The sequence below is a fragment of the Gallinula chloropus genome (assembly GCF_964237585.1).
Source record: "Gallinula chloropus genome assembly, chromosome: 6".
In the NCBI taxonomy this organism is placed as follows: Eukaryota; Metazoa; Chordata; class Aves; order Gruiformes; family Rallidae; genus Gallinula; species Gallinula chloropus.
Window position 1 is genome coordinate 19,615,733 of NC_140091.1, and position 18,857 is coordinate 19,634,589.

At 40.9% G+C, this 18,857-nt stretch overlaps 1 protein-coding gene across 4 annotated transcripts in view; it reads left to right on the forward strand.

Moving 5' to 3' along the window:
• Positions 1 to 18,857, forward strand: part of RALGPS2 (Ral GEF with PH domain and SH3 binding motif 2) — a gene marked incomplete at its 5' end in the record, with an annotated part of 94,914 nt that overhangs the window by 15,192 nt on the left and 60,865 nt on the right. For all 4 annotated transcript variants that reach the window (XM_084265900.1, XM_084265898.1, XM_084265897.1 and 1 more), the window contains 3 exons: positions 5,142 to 5,225; positions 13,219 to 13,308; positions 16,592 to 16,684. In XM_084265900.1, coding sequence (XP_084122026.1) covers positions 5,142 to 5,225; positions 13,219 to 13,308; positions 16,592 to 16,684 — 267 coding nt within the window. The remainder of the gene's footprint in view (positions 1 to 5,141; positions 5,226 to 13,218; positions 13,309 to 16,591; positions 16,685 to 18,857) is intronic.

The window sequence follows — 18,857 nt, forward strand, 5'->3', positions numbered from 1 at the left end:
AATAAGGGTTCTGTGGGATGTATTCCAAGATGCTTAATTTTTAAAGTAACAAGAGATGAATTGTCACTGTCTTCAGGAAGCATGTGAACAGTATTATTTTAAATGTCATCATTTTCTTGACTATTTAAATTGTGTTGCATCATCTTCATTATCCATTGTAGGCTTGTTTTATAAAAGCAACATCAGGATTTAATCTTGGTTATCTTAACAAAATCAGAACGAAAGACAACATTTTTCCCCCCAGCAATACCTAGTAATGTTTCTTTTAGCATCAAAGTCACTAAATGTACTCATAGCACATGCTTACATACCACTGCAGCCATTTCCCTCTACCTCAGGGTTAAGGTACGGTGGGTTGCTTGCATTTAAGGTGAGCCACGAGAATGGACTTGAATATTTCCTACGGCTTAGACAGCACACAGTGACATAATCCTCTGCCTGAGCTTTAAGCAGACTATATTGCTGCAAGTGATACAGGAAACCACCTTTCTTATAGCTAAAAATGCCTGTAAGTGTCTTTTGAGGAAAGACAGTAGAAGACATGACTGTTTCTTTAATTAATAACTAGTGGGCTGCAGTAGAAGAAATGAGGTGATAAAGAACACACCTCTGCTATACAAACCTCTCTGTATGAAAGCAGACAGTTTGCAGTTTCATTTTTGGGAAACAGTGAAAGATGGGGATCCCCAAGTCATCATACGATTTCTCCGTTTCCCGTGAATGACAGGCGGTCTGTTGGTTCTTCTCTCTTTCAGTGGTTGTGGCTTTCCAGAGAGCAATGATTATAAAGCAAAAGAGTAGTCATAGACTTGCTCAGTTTTGCTGCTGGTAGCTGCATTAATGTTAACTAAATGCCAGGTGTCCCCTTGCAGAACACATTAGCTTGCTTTTATTGGAAAATCTGATTACTTGTTTTACATATTTTAACTCATTCTCCAAAACTATTTACTCATATGTACTCACATTGAAAAATCTTTATTGGATTATTGCTTTTAACTTCATCTCATCTGCTTCACTAGGCTAGGCAGTAAAAAAAAATTAATTTGCTTATTAACTATTCATCTCAACTTGTCCTGTACTTGAAACTTGCACTTTGACCTTTAGATAAAGATGTTAATGAGAAGCACAGTCTCTCATTCTGCCCAGTAGTACAGGTTAGAATTTAAGTGTTCCTGTAGTATTTTAAGGAAAATAAAATTCTGTCAATTCAAAAAGGAATGAAAACCAAAATGAGTTGTGAGGAAAGTTTAGCTTTTGTATGCTTGATTCTAAATCTGTCAGTCTCACATGTAATTTTAAATAAATTGCACAAATCAAGAAATTGGTAGTTGTTGTAATGTGGCTTCTGTGCTTGAGTTGACTGGCAGGCTATGGAAATAATCCTTGAGAATACTTCGAATTTGAAACTTGTGGTGGAGAAAGTGTAGTTCTAGAGGAAGAGCAAAGACACGTGTCTGAATCAGTAATGGCACAGGCAGCACGGTTTCCTCAATTAGCGAAGAAAGGAGTATTTTTATAGAAGTACAGGAACAGTTTCTGAATTCCAGTTCAGCGTATTAGGGTGCTTTATTGCAATGTTGTGTGCAGGGGCAGGTCTGTGCTCCTCAGGGCTGTTTCATACTTACCCTGGACCAAATGTATGGAAGGCAAAAACCTTGGTGGCTTCTCTTCTGTTGATGGTATCTTAGGGCAGAGGGATGAGCTGTGTCAAGGGCAATGATTTTGGGCAAGCAGGTTCTAGAGGTGGGGAAGATGAGATGGCTACACTGAGAAACTGTGGATAGGCGGCAGAGGGAAGCCACTTGCATTTTAGTTTCTAGTGAAAAGAAAGCTGGTTGTATGGGGGAGAGGTGTTGCCAGTGGGATGCAGGAGGTACGAGAGGTTCAAGTTGAAATAATAAAATACTCATATTCTTACAGTAGCTAAAGGGAGGTGGAAAAAAGGCTTTTTGAAGTCTCAGAAGCCTGTGCCTCTCCTGTGTCTGTCTCTAAACGGCAGTGTGGATGCTGGCCTAAGCTGCCAAAGACTGAACTGATAGCACTGGCCCTGAGGACCTGTGTAACTGTGCCTCAGCCTGTCAAAGGGTTTTAATGTGTATCTTTCCAGTCAGGAGCAGGACCTTTGGCTTTGCATTATCCAGCACTATGTGCATTTGTTCAAGAAAGGGGATAGAGCTAAAGGATTCTCAAACTTGTTGCCACTAGCAATTAGTGGGGCTGCTTTGTCTGTTGCTTCTGCGATGAGCATGAAGCGTGTGTAGGCAGGGCTGTATACCTGCAGCCCTGCCTTTTCCCTGGGAACACCTATACTCTGGAACAAAATGTGGTGATTCTAATTACCTTTGGCTGCAAGACCAGGGTATGTTGCCTTTATACAACACACTATCTCTTTAGCTTTATTGGTGGGGAAAATGCTAAAACGCTGCAGTAATATTGAGAAATATTTTTTTGTTTTTTTTTAACTTGTGTTTTCAGTCAGCCTTGGTGGGCTACTCTGTATTCTTGACTGAACTAGAAATTCAGGAGTTATGTGAAGGTCACATAACATACATGTAATGTACAATGAAGTCTTTACCTTTTTGTGAGACTGCACAAAAACACATTTCATTTCAAGGTGAAGATGACTATGTACACTTCCTAGCCAGCTTCAGGCCCAGACGTGCAGTAACAGTCTTAAGACAATCCGCTAAGCATATGTTTCAGGAGCTATTTCTGATGCTTCAGAGTATAGATTTCCATCTTATTTACTGAAACAAATATTTTTCTGCCATACCTTTCCTTTCAGATAGGGAAATTCTCAACAAGATTTTCCTGAAGTGCAAAGGCCTCAGTTGGCTAAGTCTCTTGTCAAAACAGGAAGACCCCTCCTTTGAGATAATAAGTATACATATAAACTGTTCACAGTCTGAGAGTCAGATCTTACATCTATCCCCAACAGACAGTAGACATATAATTTGGAATGTCTAAATATAAATTTGACCTTAACATTAGTACTGTTAGTTTCATGCAGCCTAAAGATTCTCAGTAATGTTTTCTACTTAAAAATTACCGTTTCTGTCGTTAATCACATCAGTGCCACAAGCCTCAGGGCTGGCTAAGGCAGGTCTGTCTGGGATGTCTGTACCTTGTAAGCCAGAGCAATGGGTAACTGCTGCCCGGAATCGTTTTTATTCAGTGATGAGAATTGAAATAGTATAAGGGCATGCCCTGCATTGTTAAGAAATTGCCATGCTTTCTCAAAACCTGAGATGGCAGCTAGATTTTTTTCCAGTTGTTAAGGAAGTGTAAACATCAGATGCCAGCAAGGCTGAATCACTTTGTATTCACCTAGGTGCAGAGTGGTTATTACACTGGAAGATGCTGAGTGATAGAGAATGCAAACAAGTGTCTCTTGGGTGGCTTCCTTCTCAAGGCTGTGTGGTTGTCTTATTTGTGGCCATTGAAGTGCAGATATAAGGAGATGGGCATGTGCATTTCTGTGCTGAACATGCTGTTATTTTCTGGGTTAGATTTTGGTGTCAGAACTTCCTAGTGAAATTTGAAGGAACATCCCTGAATACAAAGCTGGAGACTCCATGTTCTTTCCAGTGCCTGTGAGTAGGAGCATCTCAGAGCTGTCTTTAACAAATACCACCATGCCACAAAATTCAAGTGGAAGAGTTCAAGTTCTCTCTTGACTGGCACAAGAGACTCTTGAGTAGTTTTGGGATGTTAGTTGAAAAGACATGAAGAAATTTACCACCACCCCCTAAATAAAAAGGAGAATTAAGAGCTCTGGATATCCAGGTACAAAGTTCTTTTAAATGATGGCTGTCTTAAGTGGCACAATTACTGGTTGCACGTAGAGTCATCTTACCTGTGTTAAAGGTAGTTACGTGTACAATGTGATACTGGTTTCAGTAAGTAGTTTTCAATGTGCTGATAAACTGGAGTGCTTCAGAATGGAAGATGTGGAAAGAAAGCATGAATAAATAAAAATAAATGCTGTACTTTGTTATTCCACTTTAATAATTAACTGTCTCTGTATTGATTATTTTTCTTGGTAGTGCTGTGAAATAGGCCGTGTGCTGTATGCTCTCTATATTTGTATCTGTTCTGTATGCTAAAATGTATGACTAGAAGAGGTCCTTTTGGTAGTTTTTAAAGTGGTAGTAAATAAGGTAGATCATAGAATGGTTATGGTTGGAAGGGACCTTAAAGATCATCAAGTCCCAACCCTCTGCCAGGGGTAGGGACACCTCTCATCAGTCCAGGCTGCTCAAGGCCCCATCCAACCCGGCCTTGAACACCTCCAGGGAGGGGGCAGCCACCACTTCCCTGGGCAACCTGTGCCAGGGCCTCACCACCCTTGTAGTGAAGAATTTTTTCCTGATATCCAATCTAAATCTACCCCTTTCCAATTAGAAACATTCCCCCCTTGTCCTGTCACTATCTGCCCATCTAATAAGTGCCTCCCCAGCCTTCTTGTAGGCTCTTTTGGGCACTAGAAGGCCACTGTAAGATCTCCCTGGAGCCTTCTCTTCTCCAGGCTGAATAATCCAAACTCTCTCAGCCTGTCTTCACAGGAGAGGTGTTCTAGCCCTCTAATAATCTTTGTGGCCCTAGATGATGTAGAAATACTAAGTTTTACAGACAAGTGAGAGGCATTGTGCTTTTGTTAGACCGTTGAGGCCCACGGGTTTTAGGGTGACTTGAGCAGAGGAACTATGTGACTTATTTTTAAAATTTTTTAAGCAGGTTCCCTTGCTCCCTTTTACTCCACAAAACTATTCCTCCTAAGCGCTGAAAAAAAATTGTCTCCTTTGGAAAGGAAAACTGGAAATAATGTTTCTTTTATTGTTGCTGCAAATAATGGTATTTTTTTTAATGCATCATACCAAATTAAAATAATGGGATGTCTAGCTTGAGTTAATGAGCTGTTATCTTCTAAGTAGACTGTAAGTATCTTCAGAAAGCATTTAAAACAAAAGAACGTGCTGCTCAGCCTAGCTCAGATTTAAATTTAAAGCAGGATTTTCTGTGGAATGGATCTTGAATTATTTCACTAGTTTCTAATAAGAGCTGAATTGTTAAAAACAACTGAAAACATACCATGTGTTATGCACTGATTTTAATACGAGTTTTCATCCTTGTTCTTCCAGGAGCTGGCAAGCTGTGGATGGAATAAAAAAGAAAAATACAGTTCTGCACCAAATGCTGTTGCATTCACTAGAAGATTCAATCATGTGAGTTATTTTTTTCCAGTGTCATTACACGTACTTCTCTAAAATATCTGGGGAATTAAGTGTTCTGGCCCATCACTTTTATTACTAATCACAGCTGGTTACTTGAAAACTTAAACTATCTGCTATAAGGGGTTCCATGTCTTCAGGATAGATGGAAAGACCACGACAGTACTGAAGAAATAGCTCTGGTTTTGTTGTAAATAGAAGTTATTGATGAAACAGCAAAAAAATTAATTGGATTTTTTTTTCCTCTGTGAACACTGTCCTTCACATGCAGACAGATTGAGAATTACAGGTTAAAGGCTTACCATGCAGGATTTCTGGAATAGTAATTAGATGCAAATTCTTTGTATTAGTTAAGTGTCTTTTGCTCCACATAAATGGTTTTGTTCCTAGAAATATAAGCCTTTTGTCAATATGGTCACCTTTTAAGGTGATTCTGGGCAAACTTTAAAAATTCTGAACAATTTTTCTATATAAAACTTGTTCTCTGTCTCTCTGTTCAACAAAATCTTAGGTAGCTTGAGATCTATGGCTTTTTTACTAATACTTCTCCAGGTAAAATCAACTTTTAAAATAAGGTCATAATTTTAGCTTTCGCTACAATTAAACCTGTAGGACTCCAGCTATGTAGTTAGCCATGTCTCAAAAGATAATGGGAGGGCTGGAGCATCTCTGCTGTGGGGACAGGCTGTGACAGTTGAGCTGGTTCAGCTTGGAGAGGGACTCTGGGTAGACTTTAGAGCCCCTTCCCAGTCCTTGAAGGGGCTCCAGGAAATCTGGAGAGAGGCTGGTGCCAAGGGCAGGGAGGGCCAGGCCCAGAGGAGCGGCCTTCAGCTGCAGGAGGGCAGCTGGAGAGGAGCTGGGAAGAGGAAATCCTTCCTGGGGAGGGGGGAGGCCCTGGCACAGGTTGCCCAGAGAAGCTGGGGCTGTCCCTGGATCCATGGCAGGGTTCAAGGCAGGGTTGGATGGGAGTTTGGGCACCCTGGGCTGGTGGGTGTGGAACTAGATGGACTTTGAGCACCTTCCCATCCAAACCAGTCTATGGTTCTATGAAAACTTTAATTATTTTAATGTAGTGCCATCTTTTTTTTTTATTTCAGATGAAGTAATTCTGTTGCTCTCATCTTTCCTCTTGTAAATGTTTCATAATGTCTCAAACTTACAAGCTCTATTCCAGACTTGTCTGTCGATCTGAGACAGGGTACAGAAGACATCTTTGTTAATCATCCAAAACTCAAAATAAACCTCTAACCTTTTCAACTTTTTTCTATCACTTACAGTGTACTTTCTCACTTTTCATTATTGCTCACATTCAGGATATGGCCAAATCCTATTACTTCTCATTGACAACACTTAAAATATTGTTAACCTTCTGATGACCAAAATGCTTTGAGTGTGGATTTTGGCCTCTTGTCTGATTCCCTTCTTGACTGAACAAAAAATTTGAAACTTAGGGGAAGTGGGTTTGTTATTGGGGAGTTTCGTTTGTTTCTTTGTGTTTGGGGGTTTTTTGGTTGCATTTAGTTTAAATTTTCCTGATCTAACTTTTGAAGTTGCCTCTCTAATGGACTATCTATCCAGCCTGAGGCTACTTTTACACTCTTCTCACTGATGTGCCTGTGATTCCAACATGTGCTGTCTTGCTTCTTTGTGTATGTTATCTCTTCAAAGAAACACACTTGTTTTGCTGAATAATCTGGTTTTATAATTTTTTTTTGTAGTGAGGGCCACGTTAGGCAGTGTTTCTCATCAAGAACCTCACTTCTCATCTGTTACTGTATAATGTATTAAAGAACTGCAGGAATTAGAGAATCACAGAGCTGTAGGGGTTGGAAAGGAGCTCCAGAGCCTCATCGAGTCCAACCGCCTGCCAAAGCAGGGTCCCTAGGACAGGTCACACAGGTTGGTGTCCAGTTGGGGCTGCAATCTCTACAGAGAAGGAGACTCCACACCCCCTGGGCAGCCTGTCCCAGGGGTCCCTCATTGGGAAGAAGTTCTTCTGCATATTGGTGTACTCCAACTTGAGACCATTGTCCCTTCTCCTGTCCCAACAGCCCACTGAGATGAGGCTGGCCATTTCCCCCTGTCCCCCACCCTTCAGATATTGATCAACACTGATCAGATCCCCTCTCAGGCTTCTTTTCTCAAGGCTGAACAGCCCCAGCTCACTCAGCCTTTCCTCATGGGGGAGATGCTCCAGTCCTTTAGTCATCTTCGTAGCCTCTGCTGGACTCCCTCCAGGAGATCCCTGTCTCCAGCCCAGAACTGGATACAGTACTGCATGTGGCTAACTGGAAAATCAACTTCAGATATATTAAAGAATTGGTCAAATGTGCTTGGCAGCAAGAAGGAAGGGGGGGAAAACCTTGTTCACAGGAATAAGCAATCAGCTGTGTGCAAACATGACTGTCATTTCAGAGATACTGTTCACAATATCCAACCCTGTTTAAGTACTTGAAGCCATTGCAGTTCACCATTAAATCACCTGGAACGAGACAAGTAGACACACTTGTCTTTCCACACTTTTAGCACCACTGCATGTGGATGTTGCAGTGCTTAGGCTGTCCCTCAGACTGTCTTAAAGGCAGAAATTTGAAGGCAGTTCTAGGTTGTCATTTGAAAAACATTGATATAGGAGTTGTAGTAGCCTGTAGGAGGCACTCTGCCTTGAAGAGCCAAAGAATAAGTAATAGAGAGGAAACCAGTTTAATGTCTGCCCCGATGGTGGGTGGGTTTGCCTCTAACCAATTTTCTGGGAAACTGCTGTGTGCAACTTTGGTGGCTGAGGGACATACCAGTTGCAAAAAACTCTTCCAAGAAGCTTCTGTCAGCCTTTATCCTGGCACCAGGAGAAGTTAACAGCATTGACTTAGTTTAGTGGGTTTGGGGAGGGGAAAAGGGCAGGTATTGTTTCAGTTGCAGGTCCTTATTGCTCATGTTTGTACCTCAAATTTTGACTGAGACAGCACTTAGGGTAACTTTTGATGTGATGTGGGCCTGTGGTTCCAAATGTGTCGTCACAGAGGGCTTATTCCAATAGTGTCATATCTGGACTCGCCATACTTTCAGGCAGCGAAACCCAAGAATTCCTGTGGGATAGGCAGTGGCAGCTGGGAATAAGGCAGCGTGGTGAAGTGATTTTCATCATCTTTGCCTGGTTTGCTTTCTCAGCATTTGGTTGTAGCCCAGAGGCTTGCTTAGGTAAGTGTAGATACTGCTGGGCACCTGCCCCACTTACCTGGGGGTTTCTGATGCTTAGACTTAAATTAAGTAATCAGGGAAATCATTGTGACTTCTGGCTTCATCGGGCACAAATACTTTTCATCAAACTTTTGCTAAGCTTTGAAATTTTGCTGGGTTTAAATTATGCATCTCTCTCCTTTTTTGCCCCCAACTTGCCAAAAGAAAACCATGAACAGCTCTCACTTTGTAAGTAAAGAGACTATTAAATCAGTAACAGCTGCTTCACAGCAAATTGATATGCTGATACTGTTTTGGAGACGGTAATGATTATGTGCAATTGATTGCAGTCCACTGAGAATGAAGTAGTGTATTTCCAACATCAGTTATGTGATAATTATATGCGTGCCTGTAAAAACAGATCGAGTTCAGGGAAGGGAAATCAATTGCATCATTCCATGCCAGGACTCTTTTATTCTTGAAGCATACGTTTCTATGTGGTACTCCAGAGATGAACACCATCTACTATGTTAAATATGTACATTCTTTACATATTTTTTAAAAAGACTCTCGATGTCTGCATTTTCAGCTTTCTTCTGAAAGTTAGTTGTGTACTTGCATACTCCTGCTGTGGCTGGTAAATGTGTCAGAGGGCAAAAGGATCCAGTTGGCCTCCTTATTAAACTATTGTTTGCTACCTTTGGAAAATGTCATTGGTGTGATAACCTTTCATAGTTTATGTAAAGGCAGCTGTAGCTCTCATGGTGATACGATTGCCCCTATTAAAAACCTCTTGAGGTTTTTATTTAAGTGGGAGTGGAACTTTGGTACAGAGTTAAAAATATTAGAGAAACTTGTTCTGACTTACTGAATCCAGTTGACAATTTCAAAGCAAAAGATCCTACTTGAAAAAAGGCAAATTTAATTTACAAATCTCAAACTGGTTTGCTTTGGTTTTTTTAAACCAAACACACACATTATGTAGGAGAAGTTTGTCTTGAATGTTGTGGTGTTGCTGAGTTGCAGTGAATTGAGATAGGAAATTTTTATGTGGGTTATCAGAAATTAAAAAACAATGTGGGGAAGATAGCAGTTTGCAAACCAAAAAATGGTGGGGGATTCTCCTTAGCTGTAACGATGCAAGGTCAACACTGTCCGTTTTACAGTATGTGCATTTTCTGTGGCATATTGGAACATTTTTGAGGAATAGTCCAGAAACTCTATTGAAGAGTGAGCCTCAGAATTGCCTAACTAGCACAGAAAACAAAATTAGTTTTGGAACCAGTGGCTATGAACTTAAAAGGACCAGCATAATAAAATCAGTGCTTCAGTTAGAGCAAACATGGGATTGTTTAAAAAGCTTAAGCTTTTTAATTGAGACAAGCTATGTTCCGAAGTGAAGCATGGTTGTTCTAGGTTAATGTTAGTAGGGAAGAATATGGTTACACAAATGCACATGTCAGCAGTTAAATGGTGTCTCGAACTGGTACCAAAAGCATTGATGCCCAGGGCTGTGGGTCATCTGAGTGATAGCGGTGGGACAGAGTGAGAAATAGTATTTAAATGCAGCAAGAGAGGGCACGAAGCAAAATAACCACCAAATAGGTATGAAACAAATATGTATGACTTAGGTGAAGAACGAACCTGGATAAAATTTAACAGCCTATTGAAAGAAAATGTTTTATTTAAATTGTTTATTTTACAGTATTTGGAATAGATTAGATTATGGTGCTGTCTAAAGATACCAGTGAATAGACAAGCCAAGCTGAAGACCGATGTCAATGCCAACAAAAACACATCAAAGAAGAGTGGAGGTGGTTGGAGTTGGAAATGATTAAGTGTATTTAGTTCTTTATCTCCTGCTTACTCCATCACTGGACTGGATGGCTGGATCCAGCTATTCTGTCTAAGCTTTGAAGAAAGTCTTGCATTTCGTTCTGCTTTGTTTTTCCTGTAAGAGCCTGGAAGTGTTGAGACTCAGTCTGGCTGGGACCAGGATGGAAACCAGGCTTCCTTGAATAAACACGAGTACTTGTGCGGCACAGTGCTTATGTCACTGAGACACTAATAAACTTTCACAGAATGCTGGGCCAACATGGCGAATTGTTTTTTCATCCTTAGTAAAATGAGCATTGCTCTGTATTTTGAGCAAGTGTTTCATAGTCTAGCCTACTGTAAACAGCCTCCTGTAACTGGAGACTGAAGATATTTGGGGTTTTAAGGCACAGCATTACATGTGTTGTCTCTACACAATTCTTTATGATAGGAAAATCTATTTAAAAAACTTAAATTCCCCTGATCTCCAGAGGGAAAACATCTCCTCAAACTTGGTCGTTGGTCAAGGGTAAGGTTGGTTCGCTCAACTTGTGTAACTGCAACACAGCATCAAACTGAAGTTTAACAATATGTTGAAGTAGTCTCAAATAGCTTAGCATTTATGTATTAAGTATTTATTTTATAGTAATGCTGTTGGCCAAGAACCCATTTTTATATTTGTCAGGGTAACACAATTTATCTGGAGGTAATTTGCTTTAAAAAAAAAAAAAAGGAAACAGAAAACTGAGCTCCATGTCTAATTCTTTCCTGGCTAATACAGCCTTAGAGAAGCAGACCATAGGAAAGCAGTTGTCATGCAAGATGTTTGTGCGGGTTTTGTGGGTGGGTTTTTTTTTTTTTTAAATTCTTTCATTTTCTGGTTCCAAAGAGCTGCTGTGTTTTGATGTCCCAGTTCTCATCAGATCACTGTGACTTCACTGAAAACGTAATCAGTTTGGAGATGTGGGTGTTCTCGTGCTATTCTGCATGAAGTGATGTCATACTGTACAAAGTGAAATACATTAAATGAGATACCTCTTTTTTTTTTTCTTTAATAATTGGCTTTGTGGGCAGGAACCTAAATACACATGCAGTGTTTGTTTACAAGTAGTTTAACATCACTTAAAAATCAAAGTGTCGTGGTGGGTTAAAAGATTCTTACATACAAGATCATACATTTCTTCATAGACTGTTTTCAGCAGGTTTGTAAAGAGCAGTCGAGCTCTGTCTTGCTAATACTTATTTACTAACTCTCAGTGACTAAGTATTTGTTACTGTTTTCTAATTCTTTGCTACTGTTTCATTGCAGTCACGAAGGTGTTTATTTTCTGTTATTCTTCTTTGTGCCAAAGTATGTGGGGGCAGAGGGTGTGGGGCAAGCAGAGGAGAGAAGATTCCAAGTCAGACATGATAACAAAACCCTTTCAAACTAGGGTTTTTATGAGGCATTCATGTAACTATAAAATGCAACCATCTTCCTTCACACCATACTGAATATAACAGTGATTTTTACATAGCAGAGAAGTTAGTCCTAACACTTAACAAGTCAGTATGGTAGCTGCTGTATATTAGCAAGCAATTGGTGTAGCGAGCAATAAAGAGTACAAGCTATGAACTCGGGGTTATAGCAGAGGCTGCCTACCTTGTGTCCTGGATTCGGCTAGGGGGGAGTTAATTTTCTTTCTAGCAGCCGGTGGAATGCGGTGTTTGGGAGCTGGGATGAGAGCAGTGCTGGTAACCCATGGGAGACTTTAGTTGTTGCCCAGCAGTCAAGGACTTTCAGTTGTTGATGCTGCTCTGCTAATGAGAAGTTTGGGGGCACCCAGCGAGCTGGGGGAGGACAGGCCAAAGGGGCTATTCCATGCCAATGATGTCATGCTCGGTGTAAGGGGGGCTGCTGGGAAGGAGCACACAGCTCCAGGATGTGCAGTTTGGGGACAGTCTGGCTTCGGGATGGCTCTGAGCCATAGGGTTCGGTGAGACACTGCATCGCGTATCACCAGTTCTGTGTATTTTGCTATAAAGCCCTGTTACTGTTCTCTCTCCCTCTCTGCTCTCCCAGTAAACAGTGAGACTTTGGGCTTTTTTTTATTTTCCTTTCCCTCCCCCTTCCCCGCCCCCTGAGTTCCTCCCTACACCCTCTTAGAGTTGGCTGCATGGTGCTTGTCTCTTGGCTTGGGCAAACCATGACACCTTGTGTTCCAATTTTGTTCAGGTGACACTGATCTGATGATTGTTTTTATTGGGAAGGCTTGTGTTTCAGTGTTGGTGAACTGTAGTTGGAGCTGTTCAACTCATTTGAGAATTGGATAGTGCACCTTTGAATCTGTCGAAATGTAAAACCACAGGATATAACTCAGTTTTAGTTTCTGTATTCCTTCATTTTGTAGGCTCTCTTAATAAAATTTCATCATGATTTTATTTTCGTGGGAGAACCTCCATTTTGGCTGAAAACAAGTCTGTTTGCATAGCCTCTGCATAACTGATTCTGGGGTTTTTTTGAGAGATGCTGGCAGTGTGTTTCCTCATTACTGATGTGACAGCTGTTACAAAGACAAGTTGTATTCACCTACACACTTGGTGAGAGAAGCAGGCACTGGAACATGTGCTCTCCACCAAAATTGAGTTTGTGGCTACCAGTTATGAATTGGGGAAGGTGAGGAGAGTAAAAGGATAAAAGATTTTATTCTAGGTATAAGTTGTATTTAGTGATTTGATTTAAGCAGCTACTTGATGATGTAATGCTGAAGGGTGTCTTGGGTAAGAATGAGCAGAGTAACAGAGCAAAATACTTCTAAGAAAGCTTTCTATTAGTAGCTGGGTTATGTTGCTTGGGATTTTATAGTATGAGCATTTTCATCTTCTAGTGTGTATTCAACTTTATAGGTGGAAGTTGAATGCTGTGTGACTTTTGGTATATTATTTATGAAATAAAAATATTAAAGGTGTAATGGTGAAGCTCTGTATTTTAAAAAGGCAAATTTCTTCTTTTCAGGTGAGCTTCTGGGTTGTGAGAGAGATTCTACATGCACAGACTTTAAAAATAAGAGCTGAGGTTTTGAGCCACTATATTAAAACTGCGAAGGTAAGAATTTGGATGGGGGGGGGGTGGGATTCACCGTGATGAAAGTTGTTATACTTAAGCTGGTCAAAAATACACATGGGTAAATATTTATCTGATACCTCATTTAGCTGTGGTTGGGTCTGTTGATGTGAATAACAGCTTGGCTTCTGCATGTAACAAAGTTGTCAGAAATAGCAACAGACCAAAGCCCTGAACTGGAAGCCTTTGTTTAAAAGAGGAAGAAAAAAAAAAAAAAAAGCAAAGATACCTTATTTCAAATATTGTTTATTAGATAATATAACTTACCAGATGTGTTTTTAATGTTAGTTAAACCAAAATGCCGTGTGTAGAAACAGTTCTAACAGTATCAGTCAGAACAGCAATAGCTTGTTTGCTTTTACTATTGGAAGGACAAGATCTGCTGTTTCAACTGTGGCATGAGTAACATCAACTTAATAAGTATTGTTTCAAATATATGCCTCAACTAAAAAACCCAAAACATTTCAGAACCCTCATCCTGTGATAGCTTCCTGAAAGCCTTTAAGGAATGATGTTCATAATAAATGTGTGTAGGTGACCCAGAGCCCTGGCCCTTCAAACACAATGAAACTTTATCGCTGTAATGTGAAGAGAGGGACATTTTTGTAGACATGGAGAGGGGTTTTGCTGTCAGACAGTGGCTGACAGCTAACTTCTGTGACCACCTCAGCTTAGCCGCAGAAAAAGATGTAAAATTTTTGTTAATTACTTTTCCAAGTGCATTCTGTGGAATTTAACTTGAATTTTTGGCCCAACACCCCGAATGTGCCCGAGTTCATCGGTGGGCTGCTGACAGCAATGTCTGCTGAAATGCTGCTGGTTTTGGACAGTGATGTGCTCCAACAATTCGTTGAGCTTTGCTTACCTGCAAGTTACAAAAGCCACAATTGCAAAAAGTGAGGAACTACATATGGGGTGTTTTTAATATATGTTAATTTACTGTATCTATTGTGTTGGCTTTGCTTACATATGGCTGCTCATGTGATGTTACTACAGCTAGTGCTGTTAGAAGGATTTTATGTTTACACCAAAGCTATTATCAAGGCAGCTTGGTGCCAGAGGTCGCACTAATTAACTTTTCTTCAGAGAAGCTGTAAATCCTCTCTACAGTGAATTCTTTGTGCTGCCAACTATCCATTGTATAGCTAAGCGTCCTCTAATGCTATCTCATGCTGTATTGCTTTATGCATGAACTAATTGGACTTCATCATGGCATTCCCCCGAAGTTCCCAGACTGCCCTGATTGGTTATGACTTCTGTTTCAATGCTAGCAGCAGCTAGATTATAATTTTTAATCAGCTATGTTGTCCTTTGGGACAATGAACTCTACCTTGTTTGGGCAATGAGTATGGGGGGGGAAAAAGGGGGTTATTGTACAAGAGGAGGGACAAAGACCAGCAGTACTGTTTGGAAGAATAGTAGGACTGTGGGTATGACAAATATCCACCTCACACACATCTCCCACAAAATCCCAATTGCCCTTTACACACTCCTACTAAAGAATCCTCTCGAAAGAGGAGTAGGAGGGGGAAACGCTTCTTCAGTAGGTTTGGAAGGATGCTAGTTTGGCAGTACACATGCTAGAATCATGAGACTCGGGGCACCCAGACTGAAATTACTATTAGGGTGACCTGTCAGTAAGCATTAAGTGTGGCACTTTGGTGTAATGCATGGGAGGACTTGATCAGAGGCTATTAGTTTTCTACCAGAGCCTGAAGTGGAGAAAGAATAATTTCCCCTGTTCCAAAACTATTAGCCAGAAAACTATCCTTGCTGTATCACTTTTGGCCTGCTGAATCTAAGATCTCCTCTCATATCCAGCATTTATTCAGAATCTGACTTTTTTGTCCTGTTATCTCAGAGGGAAAGAAGTAGAAGGGAAGTTCCAAATACAGAAGAAAATGCACTTATGTGCAGTATTTTGTAGAGTTTTTAAGAAAATATGTTTATCCTGATGTTCAATTTTGATTTCACTGTTCCTTTGCACGGCTTAGTCTTAGTCATCATAGCCCAAAAAGTTCTCTTTCAGCCAGGGAGATTTTCCAGGTATGTGACTTACCTGCTCATTTTCATCCTGCAGCAATGTTTTTGGAGTGCTTTGATGCAGCTTTGATAGATACATAAACCTGCAGTGCCAAATACATTCACAATGTTAAGTACTGCCATGATTACATCATTCACAACTGGGTGATGTGTTTTGGCATGTTAAGTTTTAAAATTCTGTTGAATACTGTGAAGGGAATTTTCATAGGATCACAGAATCACAAGGTTGGAAAAGACCTTTGAGATCGAGTCAAACCGTTCCTGTCCTTTCCTAACACATACCCCTGAGCACCTCATCTACCCGTCTGTTAAACACACCCAGGGTCGGTGACTCAACCCCCTCCCTGGGCAGCCTGTTCCAGTGCCTGATAACGCTTTCAGTGAAGAACTTTTTCCTAATGCCTAATCTGACCCTGCCCTGGTGCAGCTTGAGCCCATTTCCCCTCATCCTATCACCCATTGCTTGGCTGAAGAGACCAACACCCACCTTTCTACACCCTCCTTTCAGGTCACTGTAGGCAGTGATAAGGGCTCCCCTTAGCCTCCTCTTCTCCAGGCTGAACAGCCCCAGCTCCCTCAGCTGTTCCTCAGAGGATTTGCCCTCCAGCCCCTTCCCCAGCCTGGTTTCCCTTCTCTGGACACACTCCAGGACCTCAATGTCCTTACGGTGAGGGGCCCAGAACTGGACCCAACACTTGAGGTGTGGCCTCAGCAATGCTAGTACAAGGGGCACAATCCCTGCCCTGGCCCTGCTGGCCATGCTGTGTCTGATAGAAGTCAGGATGCTGTTGTCCTCCTTGGCCACCTGGGCACACTGCTGGCTCATATTCAGCCTGCAGTCACCCAGCCTGTCCAGATCCCTCTGTAGAGACTCCCTACCCTCGGGCAGATGGACTCTTCCTCCGCAAGTTTACAGAGGGAGCATCATCATTGATGAAGAATTTTGTGGGTTTGAATATCAGAAAATTTCTGACGCTTCTGATAAAAGTCCTGAGAGTATGGAACAGCTGGTATAGTCTAATCCTAAACCTTATAGCTGCAGGAATGAAAAATCAGGAGGTACCAGAGAAGTGATATAGGTGCACAGCAGTTCACGGTAATTAACTTCATGTAAGAACACGCAAAATTAGTTCATATGTAGATTTTTATTTATTCTGTCTTCATTACTGACAGCACTTGTAATGTTGTTAATTGTTATTGTATTATTTTTTTTTGTCCTCAGAAACTGTATGAGCTGAATAATCTGCATGCTCTGATGGCAGTTGTGTCAGGCTTACAGAGCGCTCCCATCTTTAGGCTGACTAAAACATGGGCGGTAAGTGAGCAGCAGGACAATGGAGGGGTTTTGCATTTATCCTTAGAGGAATACAACATTCTGCAGTGTGTTTTTAAGGATGCAGTAATTTATTACAGCTACTTTTAACCTTCTTGTACCATGTGCCTAATGGTTTTAGTGCCTCTTAAGTCTACGGCTTCTTGTTGAATTTTTTTTTCCATTCTGGCATAAAAATATTTTTCCTTTGAAAAAGTTTCCTGCAGATTCTGCTAAATGTAGAGGCTTCTAATTTGGCCAGAAGCTATTTTGCATTTAGTTGCTGGAAAATTGTGAATGCCAAAGTGGCTCATACTTTAATTGTTTAGGGGTTTATACTGTTGGAATTTTTTTTTTTTTTTGCTATGGAGAGCAGATGTCCAGAAACTCTTGATTTGGTTGCCATAGAGATTTGTAGTTTGATAACTAAACCTAGAAATTTTCCTCAGTTTTCAGAATTATTTTCATACTTAGAACAATGTGGTGTATTTGTAGGCCTGCTTTTGTGCAGTTATGGAAGAGTGGTGTTCTTTGGAAACACTTTTATTTGACATCTGGTTTTTGACTGGAATTACTACTATTTTTATGTAGCTGTATCCTTGATTAGAAGAATATTAGGAGTGACTTTAGCTCATTGAAACCTTGGAGCTCAGAAAACACTCTGCTTGATTCAACCATACATTGTGTAGTTATCCAGCTGTATAAACAGATGAACTGTGACATTTTCAAGTGTAATAGAAATAATCAGGTGCCTGAAATACTCCTGTGTGAAGGTTCTGTGTAAGTAGACTGTTAAAAAGAGCTAAAAACTTTGTGAGGCATGTCAACACGTCCTCGCATGTTACAAAAAGTGTTTCTTTGTCTGTTAAATGAAGGGTAATGTTGTTCAGTTGATAAATGTTACCAAAATTTGAACGTAATTCATTCCTGCCAAGATACTCATCATGAATTCTGTGCACATTTTGTGAATTCACAATTAAGACATTGTTCCAAAATACCAAAATGTCCCAAAAGAAATTTCAATGAAACTAACACTTGAAAATGGCTTTGAGGAGAACTTCTGTTTTCCTAGTTTTTCTTATGGTGAAGAATTGATGTTTCATATAACCATGATGCCAGATTGATTCTTGTGTTTGCATGACTGAAAACAAATGTCAACTATAACCACATATTAACATAAGCATATTAGTTACCACCATGACGATGCCATTCTGAACTGGGAGTCCCCAGGTTCTACTTACTGGGCCAACCATAAGTCCTAGCTTACACTTGGGAGGATTAGGTGTGTGCTGTTGGCATACACATCAGTTTTTAAAGATTGCCCCTCAGTCCAACCTCTGAACTGCCAGGTAACATCTCCCACATTTTTGTGAGTGTTTAATTTCTCATACAGTCCTGAGCGAGTCTGTGCTCTGCATCACCTGTGTAAGCCTTTGTGAGTTCAGGTTGCCGGTAGCTCCTAGCAATCACACAATCACAGGGGTTGGAAGGGACCTCAAGAGATCATTGAGTCCAACCCCCTGCCAAAGCAGCTCCCCAGCTCATACTGCACAGGTCGGCGTCCAGACAGGGCTGGAATATCTCCAGAGACGGAGACTCCACACCCCCTGGGCAGCCTGTCCCAGGGCTCCCTCACCCTCACTGGGTAAAAGTTCTTCTCCATGTTGGTGCGGAGCTTCCTGTGCTCCAACTTGCAGCCATTGCCCCTTGTCTGTCACAAGCTAATTGGGATGTCTTCCTCTTGGATGTTCAGTCTATAAATTCTTGAAGTACTTATAAGCCTTTGATTTTCTGTAAATTAAAGCTGAGGAAAGACACATGAGAGAGCCTGCCAAGCCATGGTTTGAATCACCAAGTCATTCGAGCCTGTAATACAGTAACCTGCCGCAACCAACAGTAAGGAAGGATTTCTTCTCCATTTCAGAGATAGCTTGTAGCAACGCACAAGCAATTTGACTTACAAAGTCAGGAGAATAGCTGCAAGTATGTTCACTCCCTAAAAAGAAGTGGCTTTCTATGGTTGGAATCTTGAGTTGAAAGAAGCCATTAAATATTTGCATGGTAATCTAATGTTCTTAAAGATGGACTTCATGTATTCTATCAGTATGTCTGAAATTTGTCTTGCTCATTGGCTGCACTCCTCTGAACTCTGGAGAATAATAAATGCTCTTAATGT